This window comes from Chenopodium album, chromosome 7 (assembly GCF_948465745.1).
Source record: "Chenopodium album chromosome 7, dcCheAlbu1.1, whole genome shotgun sequence".
NCBI lineage: Eukaryota > Viridiplantae > Streptophyta > Magnoliopsida > Caryophyllales > Amaranthaceae > Chenopodium > Chenopodium album.
The window spans coordinates 69,680,940-69,699,859 of NC_137840.1; the positions used below are offsets into that span (position 1 = coordinate 69,680,940).

Here is an 18,920-nt window from a genome sequence, read left to right on the forward strand (position 1 = left end):
TTTGAATGTTTGTATTCCCTTTTTCAAAATAATTTTGTAAAATAGAAGTAAAAAAGGGAGGCAATTTGATGATTTTACTCTTTAACGCGTGGCTTTGCACAATTATACTCAAGTAACAAGTTATGTACGATTGGAAAAGTTCATGTGCTACTATGCAATTAATTTTGTAAGTCATGTCACATCCAAACCAATTGTGCAATTTTTTTTATTTTATTTTATTTTTTTATGCTATGGAGTATCTCCGTTTGTTATTACTCTGTACTCCGAATTTGCAACTAAGGGCCTGTTCATATTTACTGAACTGAGCTGAACTGAACTGAACTGAGCTGAACTGAACTGATTGGAGCTGAACTTAACTGAACTGAAAATAAGTAAATATGAACAGACCCTAAGGAGTAAGGAAAGGAAGTAGTATATTCTACTACCTCCGTTACATATTATTTGCAACGATTTGACATAAAGTAGAGAGGGAAAATGTCTAATCGTTGCAAATAATATGTAACGGAGGTAGTACTTAATTTCTACAGATTTGCAATATCTATATATTCCCTCCGTTTCTTATTTCTTGTTACATTTGCCATTTTGGGGTGTGGTTCACATTTCTTGCAACAAACTTATTTTTTTCCTTATTTGGAAACTTTTTTCTGTTAAAATGACCCATATACCCTTATTTAAAATTTTTTAACACATAATGCTACACATAATAACAATCCATTATAACCTTAATCTAAATTAATTATGTATGAAATCACACCCAAATAATCAAACCCATTATCTTTCTCTCTTCTTCTTCATCTATCATTTCATCATCTTCATCTTTCATAATCAAATTCCAAACCACCCTTTTAGTGGGTTTCAGATCTGATTGTTGGTGAGTTTGATGGTTCGTCGATGATTTTGCAGGTGGTGTCGTGGGTTTTTGTGGTTCGGTGGTAAAGGTGGTTTTTTTGGTTTTTGGTTTCACAGGGGTGGAGGAGGGTCGTGAGGTTAGTGGCGTGGTTCTTGAGCTGGTCGTTTTCGATGGTGTTGGTGGTGTCGGTGGGTCTAGATCTGGTAGTATCGGTGGTGTTGGTGGTTTCGCAGGGGTGGAGGAGGGATTTTGGTGGTTTCGTGGGTTTGGTGTGGTGGGTCTGGGTGGTGGTTGTGGGTGGCGTGGGTTCTAGATCTGGGTGGTTTCGGGTAGAAGTGGTTTCGCTGGGTGATTTCAGGTGGTTCTAGGTGGTTTCTGGGTGGTTTCGTTGGTGGTTCTAGGTGGTAGCTTTTCGTTGCTGGTGGTTCTGGTGGCGTGTGCGTTGATCAGTGGTGGTTCTGAACTTTTAGTTCTTTAATTAATTATTCACTCTCTCTCCTTAATTACATTATTTACATGCCCTTACTTTTTAATAAAACTCTTCAGAGTTTCCACAAATCTACTCTCCTACATAATTAAAACTGCAAAGTTTGTGACTGCTAAAATAGATTGTAAATTCAAGTGAACTGTAAATCAATGACATACATGATAAGGATTGACTACTATAGTCAAGCTTTGTCACAACTTGAAGAATACATACACAGTATCTAATTTTGAAAGCTGATGTGCTTTTGAGATTAAAGAGCAGAATCCACTCCAAACATCGATCATCTCTAATCTTTGCAAAGGACCTGAAACGGCTGTTGAACAATTCAGGAGAACAATGGTTTGTATTAGACCAACTAAAACTGTTGACAAACTTTAAAATTAAGACATGTAAAGATAATCATACGACGAGTACCATTTAAAGAATCTACCTATTAACATACAGCGAAAATGAATACATATTAAAAGCTACCCTACAGAATTAAAAATATGACCTGAAACGGTAGCAATGAGGCTAGGCCATTTTGCTAACTGATATGAATATTTGGGATATGTGAGATGTGAGGCCATTCATATCCACCGTCTTTGGCACATCTTTCTGTCAAAAGTGGGCAGTCAGCAATATATAGAGCTTGTAATGTAGCATGTTTTAAAGGTAGAAGACATTTCAACTTGTTGCAGTGCAGTAAAGTCAAGGACTGAAGAGATGACAGGTTGCCTATCCACTCTGGAATTTGTTCCAATTCATCAAATCTAAAAATTTCTAGAGAATGAAGGGTAGAAGGGAGGAATTGTTGATGCAGAAACTTGATATTAGGGAAGTCTTGCAATGATAGGTTCCTTAGGGAATGGGGATACGTAAGCTTAGGAAGATTCGGGGTATTTCCAAATCCACCAATTTTTAATTCCCAAAGGCTATGAAGATTTGGGATCCACTGCAGACAGGGAATCATCAACTCCCCTGAATTTATCAAATACAATTTTACAAGTCCCTCCAATCTGCCCAAATCTGGGATGGGACCCTTAATCAGTGGACACTCACAAATACACACGAGCTCTAAAGATGAACATTCCTCTAGACTTTTTGGCAAACTTTGTAACCCTTCACAATCAATAACAATCAATTCACGCAGAGACGAGAGGCCATCTGGAATACAAGCTAGCAATGGGCATACTCGAATTTCCAATGTATTCAGAGAAGAGAGGTCATCTGGAATACAAGCCAGTGATGGGCATTTCTGTACCGCCAATTTCTTAAGGGACATCAGGCCATTGGGTATACACTTCATGTTTTCACAATACCTCACAGTCAAATTCTCCAACTTTGAAAAATATGACAGCTTTTGAGGTAGGACCTTCATTTTTTCCATTTTCAAGGATTGTGTGTCACCAACTTTGTCAAGTTTCAAATCCTTCACTGATTGTAACTGTAAACAAGGTACCTTTTCAAGTTGCGGGCATCTTTGTATCTCAAGAGTTTCAAGTTTAGGAAATAAAATTTCTGATTGTATATAGGGTGATGCTGGCATCCATATGGTCAGCCTTTTACAAGTCATAATGCGAAGCTCTTGTAAAGATGGAAATAATACCTTTTTTTCTGCACTCCCAACCACAATGGCCTCAATACCGGCACTAGAGTTGTTATGTCCACTTTGATAAAATGTCTCCCCTATACATTCCAAATCATCCAACATACCAACCATCAAGATCCTCAATAAAGGTAGTTGCCCAAGCGAAGGAAGCTCTAGGCATCTCAGGCAACGTAATAGCCTCACCTCTACAAGATTCATATGTGCTGTCATTATCCACCAAGGAAACCTCACACCCATGAACATATCCACGTATAATGACTGTAAGTTAGAATGAGGTTCAAGGCTATCCAAAACATCCTCATCATTGTTGACTTGAGAGACTGCTTCTCTATCTGCACGCCACTGCAAATGTAATTTGACAATCTTGTCCTTCCTCCCAAGCCCAGCTTGTCTTGCTTCTTCTTTGTTTTTCACATGTTGAAGACCTCTTATTATAACCTCACCCTTAAGTTGATCTAAAGGTCCTAGTTCATCAATGGTCCATCCTTCACCATCACGCAGCTCAAGGGGAGGTAAAGTCTGAAGGTTAGTTAACTGTCGTAGTCTTGTTGATGCCAACAGGGTATCTTGCGTCACTATGTGTCTTAAGTTTTCCAACCTATGCAATTCCCTGGGTAGTGGTTCCAGTTTACTGCAACCAAATATTCTAAGTGTTTGTAGCTCATAAAGTTTGCAAATGCATGCCGGCAGTATATCAAAATCATTATAAGATAGGTCAAGATACCTTAAATGAACAAGCTGCCCAATAAAAAATGGAACCTCTGTTAGCCCAAGATCATCCATGATTAATACTCGCACAAATCTTGCACTGCCAAACAAGTTTTTCCAGCTTGGCACGCTACCCCGAAAACATAATGTTCTTAGCTTTCTTGTCGTCAACCAATGAGAAAAAGTTTCAGGTGGTGATTCATTCTCTGCTAAATCAAACACCAAATGTCGAACATGGGAGAAATCTACCCGTTTGCTTCCAACTTTCCAGACCAACAATTCATTCTCTAAAATGTAGGCAGCAAGATCATGCACTAAATCGTGCATCTTGTACCTTATTCCATCAACGTAATAACCTTCTTTCTTTTCTAAGAAGGAATGATTCAGCAAGATATTAAAATATGTCTCACCAACCAATTCCATTGTCAAAGTGGAGCTGCTAGTTGCAGATTTATCATGAAGAAAACCTTGTGCCAACCACAGATTAATGAATTGATGCTTGTTCATATTGAAATCTTTAGGGAAGATTGCGCAATATGCAAAACATTGCTTAACGTACACATGATTCAAATGGTTGAAGCTCAACATTAATGATGGAAGGATATCATTTATATCTCCTGGTTGAAAATCCCATTGTTCACTATTCTCTATCAATTCCCATTCATACACGTGCTTCTTTGACTGCAATGTGCCACCGATTGCTTTTATGGCCAAAGGAACACCTTTACACTTGTTAACAATTCTTCTCCCAACATCATTGAAAGTAGAATCATATGGACATGTCTCACTAAAAACTATTTGTTGTAACAAAGCCCATCCTTCATCTTCAGATAAATATGGCAATTTATGTTGATAGAAGGCACGTGCTTTCTCTGCAACATCAATGCTACGGGTGGTAATCAAAATTACACATCCTCGTAGATCATCAATACTCAGCAATGAATTTTTGAAGAAATTCCATGAGTCTTGATTGTTTTCCCAAACATCATCAAGCACGAGAAAGAATTTCTTCCCCTTTAAATGTTCTTCAAGTTTATTTGTAATTGCACCTGTGTTTGTCAAGTCACATTTGGATGATGTTAGATGTTCCACCATCTCATTCAAAAGTCTGTCAACTTTGAAATCCTCAGATACACAAATCCAAATTTTCTTGTCAAAATGGCCATCATGTTCATAGAGCCTCCGAGCTATAGTTGTCTTGCCAAGTCCTGTTTACATAAGATAAAAGATTATTATCCATTATTAATTTGTAAGACCCATTTATGAATGAAGCAATTTAGTAGTAACTAACTGAGAGATACATCAATCAAAATTCTAAATGTTGAAAATGTTAAAGGTGAAGGGACTCATGAATTATTATCATGATGAATCAATGTCAAAGTTTGGTTAAGCATAGCACTTAATTCAAATTCTAATAATTTATTTGAGAGGGAAATGTTGAACCTTAAAAAAGTATGTGTAATTTGATTAAAAAAAAAGAGGGGGGGGGGGGGGGGGGGCAATTTCTTGGGGAGACCGGGACGATATCCATTTGATCAAGTTCTGAGTGATTTTATACTTGTATGTTACTTTAGCACCCAATAACATAACAATATTTCATTAATATAAATGAATAAATGTAAGCAAAATCAAGTCAGGTAGATAACACTATCATGAAATGCTCTAAGAACAAATGACAATGGAAAATAATATACCTCCAATTCCAACAATGGCAACAGTGGAAAGACGATCAACATCCTTGCCAGAAGGATTCAGAATCATTTGCAGCAACTTCTCCTCATCAGACTTCCTCCCAACGAACTCTGAACCTCTCGCACCAGCATGTTTCCGATTTTGATGCAATGCTTCATCATCAACATAGTAGCCAACATTAGTCGATGCTACTGCTTCTCTGGCTAGCTGCCCGAGCTGTATACCATTTTTCTTAGCTTCCTTGTGCAGCTCATCAAACTGGGAGAGGATCTCACGAACCCGATGACTCATCCGAATGCGGAAGACAGCAGGGTTAGTAGCAGCACTAAAAAAGTTGCCACACATTTTCTTGAATGAAGGATGGTTGTTCTTCAGCTCAATTTTCCTACGGAGTAACTCATATTCATAGTCATCCATGAGTTCATCAGCAGAGTAGGCAAGATCAGTGAACTTTTTGAGCCAGAGATTCACAAATCTGCTCTTCTCAACAAACTTAGCACTTCCCAAATCCTCCAATAATGCCTGAATGTTGGAGAATTTGTCATGGAGCTTTACAAGTTGATCTTGGAAACCACAAGCAAGTGTTATCTCATCCAACACCCGAGCTGTCACCAACTTTGTTGCGGCTTTTGCAGCATCTACCGCTAATCCTGTTGCTATTGCTTCCGCCATTGGTCGGTCGATCAAGCAGCTGTATAGAGAGAGAGACCAGAGAGTATAAGGGTTGTTTGTATGTTGGAATGAAGTAGGGCTAGATGCTAGTAATGAAGCTTTAGTTATGATGAGTGTGAAGTATTGTATCTGCAACTTTTATTTTATTTTTTTGGGTTCGGGAAATGAGTACTCTGTAGTTTTTGAGAATTTTTTAAATACATCTGGATATACAGTGTATTCAAAGGGTTTTTTTATTTTTTTTATTTTATTTTTTTTCTCTTGTTTTGATGATCGTTACTTATTTAATCATCACTGCATCGAGCATCTTATTTTGTTGTATTGTGAAGTTGGAAAAAGAGAAAGAGCTGGGAGTTTCAGAGAAATTTTATAAAATTGAGGAGTGTTTAGTATAACAATAATTAGTATTCTTTATTCCATATAATTACTGACACAATTGGCTAAATTACTCCGTTAACTACGGCCTTTCTCTTTTAGTGTGTAGCTTTTGACAAAATGCCTCCCACTCCAACTGGAATAAACAAAGCACCAAAAAACTTAATTCTTGTTTTATCACTTCTAATGATTTAATTTTCAATTGCCACTTTTGGATGTATCTTTGAAGCTCCACTACAAGGTCTACACAGGCCCAAGAAATAAGTGTTTAGCCGTTTAGGTAATGATTAAATGTTATATACAGCATTTGGGTACCAATGCTCAAACTACTATGAGAACAATTGGTAATAATTGACATCTATATGCAACTCTTAATTTTTAACAACTACTCAACAGCTAAAAGCTATCCGTTACTACTAATTTGACGTATGATGTCTAGTGCCTAATTTGTTCGTTCCTTAAACTTCGTGGAATCAGGATGAATGCGCTAAGCATTTGAGTTAACTATCCCTCACACTCTATTAATTTGTTCTAAACATGTACAAGTATTCCGTACGATGTACAGAGTTTCATAGAAATTGGTTAAAGCAAAGCCCTTATTCAACTATAAAAAAAAAAAAAATTGAACAGCTCCAAATCAAGAAATTAATTAAAATTAATAGATGCGAGATTACAATTGAAAAAACAGCACAAAATTGTTAAAGGAGAAAAATATAATACCTGCCCAAGAATAAGCACATCATAAAAAAATGAAAATGGTGGAAAATATCTTGATTGTGGAGAATTGTTTTTGGGGTAATTGCATTGCTGACCCATTTTCCTATAACAAAAATAAAAAATAAATATACAATTGAGGTGAAAGACAAAAGCAGAAATGCTTGCATTATATAATTGAGTATAGACTACTGATTAATTAAAAATTAACATGCAATACAAAAATCAACCATTAAAATCGAATTGGAATTTACTACTTACTAACTAAAATTAAAAAATTGATAACCTTTGAAGAAGCAGAAGATGCACTTGGTGTCTTGATATTAAAGCCTTCGGTATTTACCAAAAAAAAAAATGTAATCAAGTTGCAGTTGATTAAATTTGGAAAGGCTCTCGTCAAAAAAGTTGAAAAGGAAGAAGTTTTTTTGTTTTCTTTAAAAAGGAGTCCAAATCCTCTCAATCCCACTATTGTGTTGACAAACTGAACTCACAAAGCCACGTGGGACGATTGAAGAAAAAGTTAATTTGACAATGGAGGGCAATGTTGCCAATTTAAAAACGCAAGTACTTAATGCAGTACAAAATAACCTAAATGGAGAAATTAATTAATGATATGAAAATAATAAAATGACTGAAATACCCTTTTCCAAAATAAAAAACTGATTTGCCATTTCACCAAGCTTTTTGTTTTTACATTTAATTTTTTTTTCTGGGTTTTTTTTCGATTTGAAGTTTTTTTTTTTCTGGGTTTTTTTTCGAGTTCAAGTTTTTTTTTCTGTCTTTTTTTTCGATTTCAAATTTTTTTTTCTTTTTCTGGGTTTAATTTTTTTTTTTCTGGGTTTTTTTTCGATTTCAAGTTTTTTTTTTCCTGGGTTTTTTTTCGAGTTCAAGTTTTTTTTTCTAGGTTTTTTTTCGATTTCAAGTTTTTTTTTTTCTAGGTTATTGTTTTGATCGATTTCGAAGTTTAATTATATTAATCAATTTTTTTTTTGTTTTAATTGGTGCAGGTATGAATTCTAGATCTGAAATCGAAGAAGCAAGATACAAGAATGAATGGGATTTTTTTTATTTTTTTATTTATATTGTAATTTTTTAAAAAAATTTATATTGTAATTTTTTTTTTATTATTTATATGCTGTAATTAGGGGTGTTCAAAACCCGAAAACCCGGGTACCCTCCTCCGGGTACTTGAAAATTTGTCCCATGTCCCGACCCGAATATTTCGGGTACCCGGGTTCCGGGTACCCGAATTATTCGGGTCGGGACATTGGGTACCCAGATCTCTTTTTATTTTATTTTATTTTTGATAAAAAAAGTCATGAAATTAAAATAATCTAGTAGCAAAACATATCAAATACAATAATAATCTTTATCCTTAATTCATTAATCAAATAATTGTATTAGCATATCATAAAAAGTTGAAAAAAAAAAAAAAAAAAAAAACTTTGATTTAACCCCAACAATATCAAATCTATTGATGAATAATTGAATATACAAATTCAAACACAATAAAATTAATTTACTACTAATTGAATTGTAAAACACTAAAACCCAGATTAAATTGGGTAAACATATTCATCCCTAATTAACAAGTATACTCCATTAATATATTGGAAACTTGTAATCTTGTAGATCTGAGCATGAGAAGTCATGGTCAGCCACCTTATCGAAGCAAGCACACCACCGCACCTACCACAATGTTGCTTCGATTTGCTAAGAATTGTTGTTGCTTTGTTGTTGCTAGACGAAGATCCTTTGTTGGGGTTGTTGTTGCTTCGGATTGCTGGATGAAGAGAGCGTGACGGAGAGAGAAAGATGGGAACGAAAAAAACAGAGACATGAAGGAGAGGGACAGCCGGACAGGGTAGAGATGAAGGGAGACGACGAAGGAGACGAAGACGGAGACGGAGGAGAGGGACGAAGAGAGAGAAATGGACATAGAAGATGGAGGAGAGAGATAGGGGGAGATGAAGGAGAGAGAAGAAGGTGGCTGTTGTGAAATGAAAAAAACCCTAGCAAAGCTGTATATATATTTTTTTTTTTTTAAAAAAAAACAACTTATCGAGTCTGCGGGTACCCGTCTAACATATAGGGCGGCCCATGTCCCGACCCGGATAACAAGCAATTTTCCCGGGTCGGGTACCCATCCCGGAAAAATAGTTTTTTCCCCAAATTTCCCATCGGGTATTTACCGGGTCATCGAGAAATTGGGTCGGGACAATCGGGTCGGGTTTTTTGAACACCCCTAGTTGTAATCAAAATTTTTATATGTTGTAATATTTTTTTGATCATATATTGCAAATTTTGATGATGATTGATATTGGCTTTATGTTTTGATGTTGTTATTTATTTTAGGCTATTTAATTTTTAGATGGAAAAAACAATATATATATATATATATATATATATATATATATATATATATATATATATATATTTGGGCATTTTTGGTACCGGTTAACCGGTGCCAAAAACAACAAAAAAAATTTTGTTGACCATTTTTGGCACCGGTTAACCGATGCCATTGCCAAGTTTTGGCACCGGTTTGAACCGGTGCCTTATTAAACCACTTTTGGCACCCCCCACATTGGCACCGGTTCAAACCGGTTCCTTAGGCCGGGTTTGAACCGGTGCCAATTTCATTTTTTCACGTAGTGAATAAAAGTACATGGGAAAACAAAATTTACGTGGGAAATATAACTTTGCACAAGTATTGTTGCAAATTGGAGGGAATTTTAGTAAAAAATTAATGTTAATGGTTGTTAGAAAAAGCAAATGGGGTGAACATTTTGGGACTAAAATTTGTCCATAAGGGACTATCAAAAGGGGACGGAGGTAGTATTATATACTTCCTCCGTTTCTATTTAGTTGACGCGTTTGATTTAGGCACATATATTAAGGAGAGGAGAGAGAGTGATAGAGAATGAAAAAGCAAGTGGGGTAGCTTTTAAATGCAAGGTAAAAAATTTACCCAAAAAGGAAACGTGCCAACTAAAAAGAACCTTCCTAAAAAGGAATATGTGTCAACTAAAAAGAAACAGAGGTAGTATATATTTGGAGTCACTAAATGGACAGTAATGAGAATATATTCCAAGATCTTTTGTAACAAGGAAAGAAACACTAACCACTTGAATTATGCCTCAATACCTCATGTAATCCCCCGTATTTTTAAATATTTTATAAATGAAAATTTATTTTATTTATAATATTTATTTGTTATTTTTCATAATTTAATTTCAAAAGTTTCAAATTATTAATCTGGGTCGAAATTTATTTGAACAAATTATTTTATGCACCTTTATTCTACAATTTATGTCCAATCACACAAGTCTAACCCATTTGTTTACTTAATCGACCCATTATTTTTATGAGGCCCAATATTATTATTTACCCTACAATTCTCTCCTATAAATACCCCATAAATCCCCAAAAAAATTTCCCACACAAAAAGGTTAGTCTTATTTTCTTTCTCCTTAGTTTTATTAATTTGTGTAATTATAATTATTGATTTATGGGTTTTGATTTTATTGTTTGAAACTAATTTAATTAGTATCAAATTGTATTTTGATGATTAAACTTTATAATTTCAGATTTTATAAGTGTCATAATTCTCAGATTTTGTAAATTTTATAACCTAGGGTTTTTAATTAGTGAAAATCATGATTTTAGGGTTTTTATGAACAATTGATTTAGGGCTTTTATAGTAATGATGTTTTGAAATTTTGGTGATTATAACTACTGATTATTTTAAATTAATTCCAGATTATTTTAAACACTTAAATTCGTGTTTTAATTTTAAGATTTCCGTTCATTAATATTAATCCCATTTTAATCCCGATCAGCATCTGAACTCATCCGATTTTGACAAAAAAAAGTAGTGTTTTCCATGTGGAAACAACGTTTTAAGAAAGACTCACTACCTTTGGTAGTGAGCACCACCCTCTCGTGGCCAAATTCAGCCTCTAAATATGATTTTCGGGCAGTTTTTTATTTTAACGAAGTTTTTTTATACTTAAAATACTATCCTTGAGTTTGATTAATAAAATTAATTATGTTTAAAGTTAATTAAGCATAAATATATGTTTTTTTATTGAATTTTTAAGTGTTGGAAATAGTTTCTAAGTACTACTTTTGATGTTTTATAAAGAGGGTTTAATCACCCATTAAAAAGGGAGATTATTAGGGGTTTTAAAATAATTTTCAGATTTTTATTAGACTTTAAACTTGCTGTAATTTCATGTATAAGAGTGTATTTTAAGGTTTTTATGAATAAAATTTAAAGAACTATATATAAGCCTTTAATTTTAAACTAAAGGGAAGAAGGTTTTAGAGTGTTGTTTGATTTGAATTTTGAAGGTTTTAAAGTAAGTTAGTATTGCTGTAAATTTGATTGATTGGGTATTGATTGAGATGTTATTATTTGGCTTAGGAGAGGAGTTTATTGAAGGTGATTTCTAGTTAATAAAGTGGCATACCAATTTGTTTGCTCAAGGTACGTACAAGTTACGAAACCTTTCTTTTAGGTGCATGTTTAAGGACGAGAGAACTTAGTATCATGTATAGGGATGACCGAGTTAAATTGTTTGGTTATACATTGTGAATTTCGTATGACGTGCACTATTTTATATTGCAAGTATTATTTGTGCTCTAATTATGCAAGGTGCGCTTAGAGGCAAAGGTATATGATTGGTGTAATGATTAATTTATTACTCATTCATGATTATGCAAGCAGGATGAGTAAGGGAAGAATTTAAGTCTTCTAAGACGAGGTTAAGGTTTTGGGGTGCCTTATGCACTCAAGGTGTTTATACACCGAGGTAGTAAAGGAATAAATAATAAATGTTGCTTGCCACTAATAAATCAAGAATTGAAATTGAAAAGTTGTTTTACTTGATTGAATTGATATTGGATTGATTGTATTGTTATGCATATGAGTCATCACCGAGTCTAAACCTGTAAATCACGTAAAGTGCAAGATGGATGAGCAATAAAACTCTGGATTGGTGCACTTCTGGAGTAATGACAATCAGGGGTTGGGGTACATGGGGTATTAGCCGTGTACTTTTCTCGAGGCCGTCTGATCTACGAGTCTCTTATTTCAAATATTTTTCAAAACTAGGAGTTAGGTGAGATCTCATACTAACTACGGTCACGGAGTCGCGCCCGTGGTCGTTGGATGTTTATTGATGTTTCCGAAAGGAGGCATGGGGTTTTTCTTTTATTGATGTTCCAAATGGAGCATGGGTTGGACAACCTTGTCTATTGCGTAATCCAATGAATAAAAATAATTATTTACCTATTATTAATTAATGGAGTCTTAGTAATATAAATAGTTGAGTCGTGTGTTGAGTCTATAATTTAATGGTGCATGATGATTGATTATTAGTAGCATGTTATGGATTTCTTAATTTATTTTGCAGCTTGTATGTACTCAGCTTTGCTGATTGCGTGCTTTTGTGTATGTCTTTCTTTGGTCATGGCCTTCGCCTTTCAATGACCCTGTGACGATCCAATTTTTACACTTGTAATATTGGGGAGCAGAATTACCACAGGTTCTTACACATGCAGCATTCATCAGGGTTGTGGGATCTTGAGTAGAGAGTTGGTTGTTTGCATTTTATTTCTTTTGCAAGTTTGAATTTATTTTAATTCGATTTTATTCGACACTATTTCTTTTGGGTTTGAAATTATTTGAACACTGAATTTAATCACTTACTACTTTTATTGGGTTTTGAATAAGGGCCTTAATGGTTCCAAGTTGTATGACTTAATTTGGTTTCATTCGTTGGTTTTGAAACTTATTTATAGCTGATTTAGTTTTTCTGCTGCTATTTTCTAATAAAGCTTTAACGTTTGAACACGTGGCGGTAGCACGCCAGTAATTCTCTTGAATATTGTTCAGGGTCCTCACAGGTTTAAAGAGAGAATTATTGGGGTGTTACACCTCATTCTCAAAATATCATTAATGTTGTGATTTGGATATGTTCAAGGACAAGTCAGTTGCATCGAATACTTGGAGAGGGATCATGAGTAGTGTGGACATTGTTCGAAAAGGAGTGAATATGGCAGTGGGAAATGGGGGAAGAACCTTTTTCTGGCATCACAGGTGGGCAACCAAGGCTTCATTATTGGAAAGTGCACATCCTGAACCACCTATAAGCATCCAAGACTCGACAGTTAAAGAGATGTGGGATCAACACACGGGATGGAAATTCGAGTTGTTTGTCGATTTCCTTCCTCGAGAAATATTGGGAGAGATTGCTTCCCATGATCTAGTAGAAGATGAAGAGGCAGCGGATGAAATTTATTGGAATGGAAGTGCCTCAGGGGGTTTCACGCTGAAGTCGGCATTGGACATCATCCGAAATGGTGAAGAGATCAATAATGCTGACTCAGAAAAATGGAAAGATATTTGGAGAATGCCAGTCCCTCAGCGAATTTGTTTCTTCATGTGGCTTGCAATTCAAGATCGGTTAATGACAAACGCAAATCGCTTTGTGAGAAATCTAACAGATGACCCTCGCTGCTATGTGTGCGGAGAGGCAGAGGAGAATTCTGAGCATATCATCCGAAATTGCCCTGCTGCTAAAACAGTATGGAATAAACTAGGCGTTCGGGATGATGCGGAGAGACAAGGACTTGGTTTAGAATCATGGATTTTGTGGAACATTAGAGAAGGGAAAGATGTTCGTGGGAATGAAAAGTCAAGGGTATTTGGAGTGGCTTGTTGGTGGCTATGGCGGTGGAGAAATGAGAGATGCTTTAGGGATAATCCGGAAATTCCAATCGACCAAGTTAGCTTTATTTTTGCAAGAGTGGGGCTGATAAAGCAAGCAGTGGAGAGGAAGCATACTCAAAGAGGCACTGGTACTGGAACTCGGGTACAGGTTTTCATAAGGTGGCAAGTTCCAAAGGTAGGATGGGTAAGATTAAATACGGATGGGGATTCGAAGGGTAATCCGGGAAGAGCCGGAGCTGGGGGAATCATTAGGGGATGCAATGGAGAGGTTTTTGAAGCTTTTGCAATAAACTGCGGAGTGTGTACATGTACCAAAGCAGAGTTGCAAGGCGTGCTGAGAGGTCTGATCGTGGCTTGGGAAGCAGGGCACAGGAAGATACAAATCTCAGTAGACTCCGAGGTGGTAGTAAGATTGTTGGCGGAAGAACTTCTAGACAACTCACCATATATTCATATACTCCGGAAATGTAAGACACTCATTTTTTGAAGGGATTGGGAAGTGACGATTAGCCACTGCTATAGAGAAGCAAACCGCGCTGCGGATTGGCTTGCAAACTATGGGGTGGAATCGGTAGAGAAGGTTGTTATGTTTGAGGCGATCCCTTCGGATCTTCGTGTAGTTTTATTGGAGGATCTCAGTGGGGTGGCATGGTCGCGGATGGTGCCGAAAGAGGGAAGCAATTTCTAGCTGGAGAGATTGGCTTGATGGTCTATGAGTTGGAGTATTTAGCCTTTTGTTTTTTATTTTAGCTTACTTTTACTGCTTTTTGTTTCAATCTTTGTTTTAATCTTGGGGATTTTCCCCACTTGTCCACCAAAAAAAAAAAATAAAAAAAAAAAATAGTATCATTAATGTTACAAATGCTTTAAAAATGTTTTGGTCAACCTTGTTGCAGCCAGTTCGTTTTGGACTAGTACAAAATCCCAAATGAGACATCTTATTTGTAGATAAACTAGATAATAAAATCAATTAGAACATAGATAGAGTTATCCTTTTATAGAAGATAATCTGTCAATTTTACAGCATATTTTATAACAAGTCAAAGTGTCAAATTTATCCAAATAGTTACAAAGATTAATAATAAAAAAACAATTAAATAAGCTCACTGTTATCTTATGGCACTCCCTAAAAATAAGGCGATATGTCCTCCCTTCCAAGTTTATGGTAAATTCCACAAGCACCAAAATTGTATGCATTTTCTTTGATACGTTGAAAATTTCTTTTTTTTTTTTTTTTTTTTTTTGTTATTTTGACATAGAAATTCAAAAAATTATTCTTTGAACATAATTGTCATTGATTCATTAAAATATCAAGATATCTAAGAGGGGAAACAAAAGATTAAACAGAGAGAAGCAACAAAGGAAGGAAAAGATGCTGCATAGGGCAGCAACAAGTGCATATTCATGGTGGTGGGCTAGCCATATTCGAACCAAACAGTCAAAATGGCTAGAGCAAAACCTTCAAGGCTAGTTTCTTTCGCTTTATTTTTTTCCTCTTTCAAATGGCCATATTTGATTTCGGGTCAACTTTGATCATAAAATTGTCAAAATTTTATTGTATTATAATGCGAAAATGATTTTATTGTATTATAATGCGAAAATGACATTAATAAATTTTTCATTTTTTCCGTAGTTAATGCTCCGTATATTTATGGGATTTAATGTTATTGCTAATAAAGTTTTACCATAAAAGTTGACGTGGCCTATTATTCTAAGACGTAGTTTGAAATTGTTTATGGTTAATCTTAATCATCAATAATTTTTGCCTTTCTAACAACTAGTTGATTAATACTCCGTATAATTTATTATCATCAAGGATTGCCTAATTTATAATTTAATATTGTTTCTTTTGCTTATCAAGAAGTTATTTTGAATTGATTGAGAATTAAAGCGGGTTAATAAGATAATACAGTATTGTTTATAGGGTAATAATGGTAAAATAAATAGATTTTTCGGAATTTTAATTCTCATTGCACGGAATATATGTTGTCAAGTCTTTCAATGTGCATCCATTTCATCCTATTCCATAATTCGACACAACCTAGGTATCAATTCAACCAATTCCATAATTCAACACAACCAAGCGACCTAGGTTTTTTATTTATGCATTCCTCCAGTCCACTTACATAGCATAAAATTTTCAAGGTATTGTGGGACTTAAAAAAATCAAGCAAATATTGTTTGTTCTTTATTTTTCTTTTTGGTTATGAACATGATTTAGTTTTTACTTGTACACATCGAAATGCACATTAAAAAAGTTACAAATATAGAATAGGGAGGAAAATTTACTGACAAGTGACAACTTTGTTGTTGTTTCAGATATGGAGGAGAAGGTACAGTTCATGTTGAAGATCATAGATCAAGAGGGAGACTCATTCGCGAAAAGGGCCGAAATGTACTACAAAAAGAGGCCAGAGCTTGTAGGTTCTGTAGAAGAGTCATATAGAGCATATAGAGCTTTAGCAGAGAGGTTTGATCACTTATCAAAGGATCTACAATCTGCTAACAGAACCATTGCCACTGCTTTCCCGGAACAAGTCCAACTATCTATGGAAAGCGACGATGAAGACAGTTTAGCAGGCTCTACTTCTACTTCTCCTTCCCCTGATAGCTTATCAATGAGAAACTCATCCCCTAAAAATTTGCCAAAACCTCCAAAACTTCCCACTCCTAGGATGGCTAATGCCAAAGCACAAGCTATGTTGGCCACAAGGAGAGAGCAGCTCAGAAAAAATCTCACTACTTCAGGCACTGTATTGACTGCCAATTCAGGGCTAAGCAAGGAAGAAGCATTCAAAGAAATCGACACCTATGAAAAAGAGATTTTGATCATGCAAACAGAGAAGGAATTTATGAAGAGCTCGTACGAGAATGCACTGGCAAAGTTCTTAGAGCTTGAGAGTAAGATCACTGATTCACAAACCAAGATTGGCAATTTGCAAGATGAGTTTGGGTTTGGCGCAGTCATTGAAGATTATGAGGCACGTAATCTGATGGAGGGATCTGCCCTAAGGTCATGCGCCAAGGCCTTAGCCAAGTTGCAAGAGGAACAAGAAAAGTCAATATACGAGGTGAAGGATGAGTACAACAGAATCAAAGAAGCTCATGACAGGATTGAGGCTCTAAAAAAATACTGTGGACAGAATGAAGAGAGCTCCAAAGAAGGTTCGATAATGGGATCAAGCTTGAAAGAAACAATTGTTAGTATTGAGATAGAGGATGGAACAGATAATGTGGATGCACTACGGGAGAATATAAGGGCGCAATTGAAACTGGATTCTAGCACAGCTTTCACTGAGCCAGAGATGGCTGAGAAGATTGATAATCTAGTAGATAAAGTAGTTAGTTTGGAGGCTACAGTTTGTTCCCAAAATGCCCTGGTGAAGAGATTAAGACAAGAGATAGATAGGCTTTTGGGGCATATTGAGAGCTTAGAAGAGCAAAAACAGCGACTGCAGGAAGATTCTGTCATGAGAAATAGGTTGAGAGAATTGGAAGAAGAGCTTATCAAAGTTAAAAGCTATAACAAAGTAGTCGCAGATAAAAATAGCAGCATTGATGCAGAAATTACAGGGGCTAGTTGCAAACTTGATCATCTTCAGGAGAAATTGCACGATGTGAAGCCATATGAAGGGGCTGAGTACTCCAATGAAGGAAAATCTGAACAAGAAGCAGAAGAAGAACAAAAAGAGATCAGAGAAAACAATTCTGAAAAGGAGAGTTATAGTAGTGATACCGAGCCACAAAATGAGATGAAAGAGTTGGAAGAAGAGGAAGAGAAGCAAGACATATCAAGGACCGCAGAAAGTACCATTGAAACTGAAATACAAATAGGCGAAGAAGATGGACTTAATTGGAGGCAACTCTACATGAACAATATGGAGGAAAGAGAGAGGATTTTGGTAGAAGAATACAGTATAATCCTCAGGGACTACAAAGACATAAAGATTAAGCTTAGTGAAATGGAGAAAAAGCACAGAGACAATATTTTTGAATTGGCAAGTCATGTGAGGGAATTAAGAAATACAGTTGCAGCTAAGGATGAGGAAATTCAAATGCTACGAATTAAGCTTAGTGCTCTTAAAGGAAACGGAGATGGAAATACGGATTTATGGCTGGAAGAACATGGTGGCATGAAACCGGAAGATCAGAGTGAAAATAAGGAGTTTCATCATTTGGGACCTTCCTCCCATAGCACTGAACCAGAGAGAAAGCCACTTTTCTATCATTTGTACGGAGAAGATGTTGTTATCAATGAAACAGTTGAAGATAACGAAAATGAATATGAGAATATAGCTTCACCTAGTAATGAATTAGTAAAGAAAGTAAACATAAACCTTGTTACTAAGACAAGGTCAGTTTCAAGAACTGAAGGCAGGCTTCGTTCAGAGCTTGATAATTTACTAGAGGCAAACCTTGATTTTTGGTTAAGGTTCAGCACTGCATTTCACCAGATTCAAAAGTTCCAGACCACGATCACAGACCTGCAAGCAGAGATAGCAAAGTTAAAGCAAACTCAGGAAAACGGAGTATGCGATAAGGCCCAACATCAAGCAAAATCAGATGCTAGACCTCTATACAAACATTTGAGAGAAATACAGACTGAACTTACTTTATGGTTAGAACATAGTGGAGTATTTCAGGAGGAACTACGAAGTAGATTCTCCTCATTGAACAACATTCAGAATGAGATTACAAAACTATGGAAAACCAATTCCAAAGAAGAGAATGGGTTAAGTGATTATCAATCAGCCAAGTTCCAAGGAGAGATTCTTAATATGAAGCATGAAAACAGCAAGGTTGCTGAGGAACTACAAGCCGGTGTTAACCGTGTCAAAGCACTCAAGTTTGAGATTGGGAAAGCACTGGTGAAGTTAGACAAAGAGCTTCGTCTCTCTGATTCAAAGGGTTGTGTAACAAATCCACCGATCAAGCCAAGAATCCCACTGCACACATTTCTGTTCGGAATGAAGCTTAAAAAGTATAAGAAACCACCAACACAATCAATGTTTGCTTGTGTCACAAACCGATCATTATGTTAACGTTCAACATAGTCCATTGCTAGATAATTCACAATAGAATACTGTGTAAT

At 35.7% G+C, this 18,920-nt stretch overlaps 2 protein-coding genes across 2 annotated transcripts; one reads left to right on the top strand and one right to left on the bottom strand.

Moving 5' to 3' along the window:
* Positions 1-2,288: 2,288 nt before the first annotated feature.
* Positions 2,289-6,000, bottom strand: LOC145640594 (putative disease resistance protein RGA4). The gene is made up of 3 exons (XM_081691847.1): positions 5,331-6,000; positions 2,389-4,844; positions 2,289-2,297 (listed from the first exon to the last, which is right to left on the bottom strand). Exons 1-3 carry the CDS (start codon positions 5,998-6,000, stop codon positions 2,289-2,291), a joined length of 3,135 nt encoding a protein of 1,044 aa, XP_081547973.1.
* An 8,925-nt stretch (positions 6,001-14,925) lies between these two features.
* On the top strand, positions 14,926-18,870 carry LOC145640595 (protein NETWORKED 2A-like). Its single transcript, XM_081691848.1, has 2 exons — positions 14,926-15,294; positions 16,148-18,870. Exons 1-2 carry the CDS (start codon positions 15,201-15,203, stop codon positions 18,868-18,870), a joined length of 2,817 nt encoding a protein of 938 aa, XP_081547974.1. The 5' UTR covers positions 14,926-15,200.
* Positions 18,871-18,920: the final 50 nt, after the last annotated feature.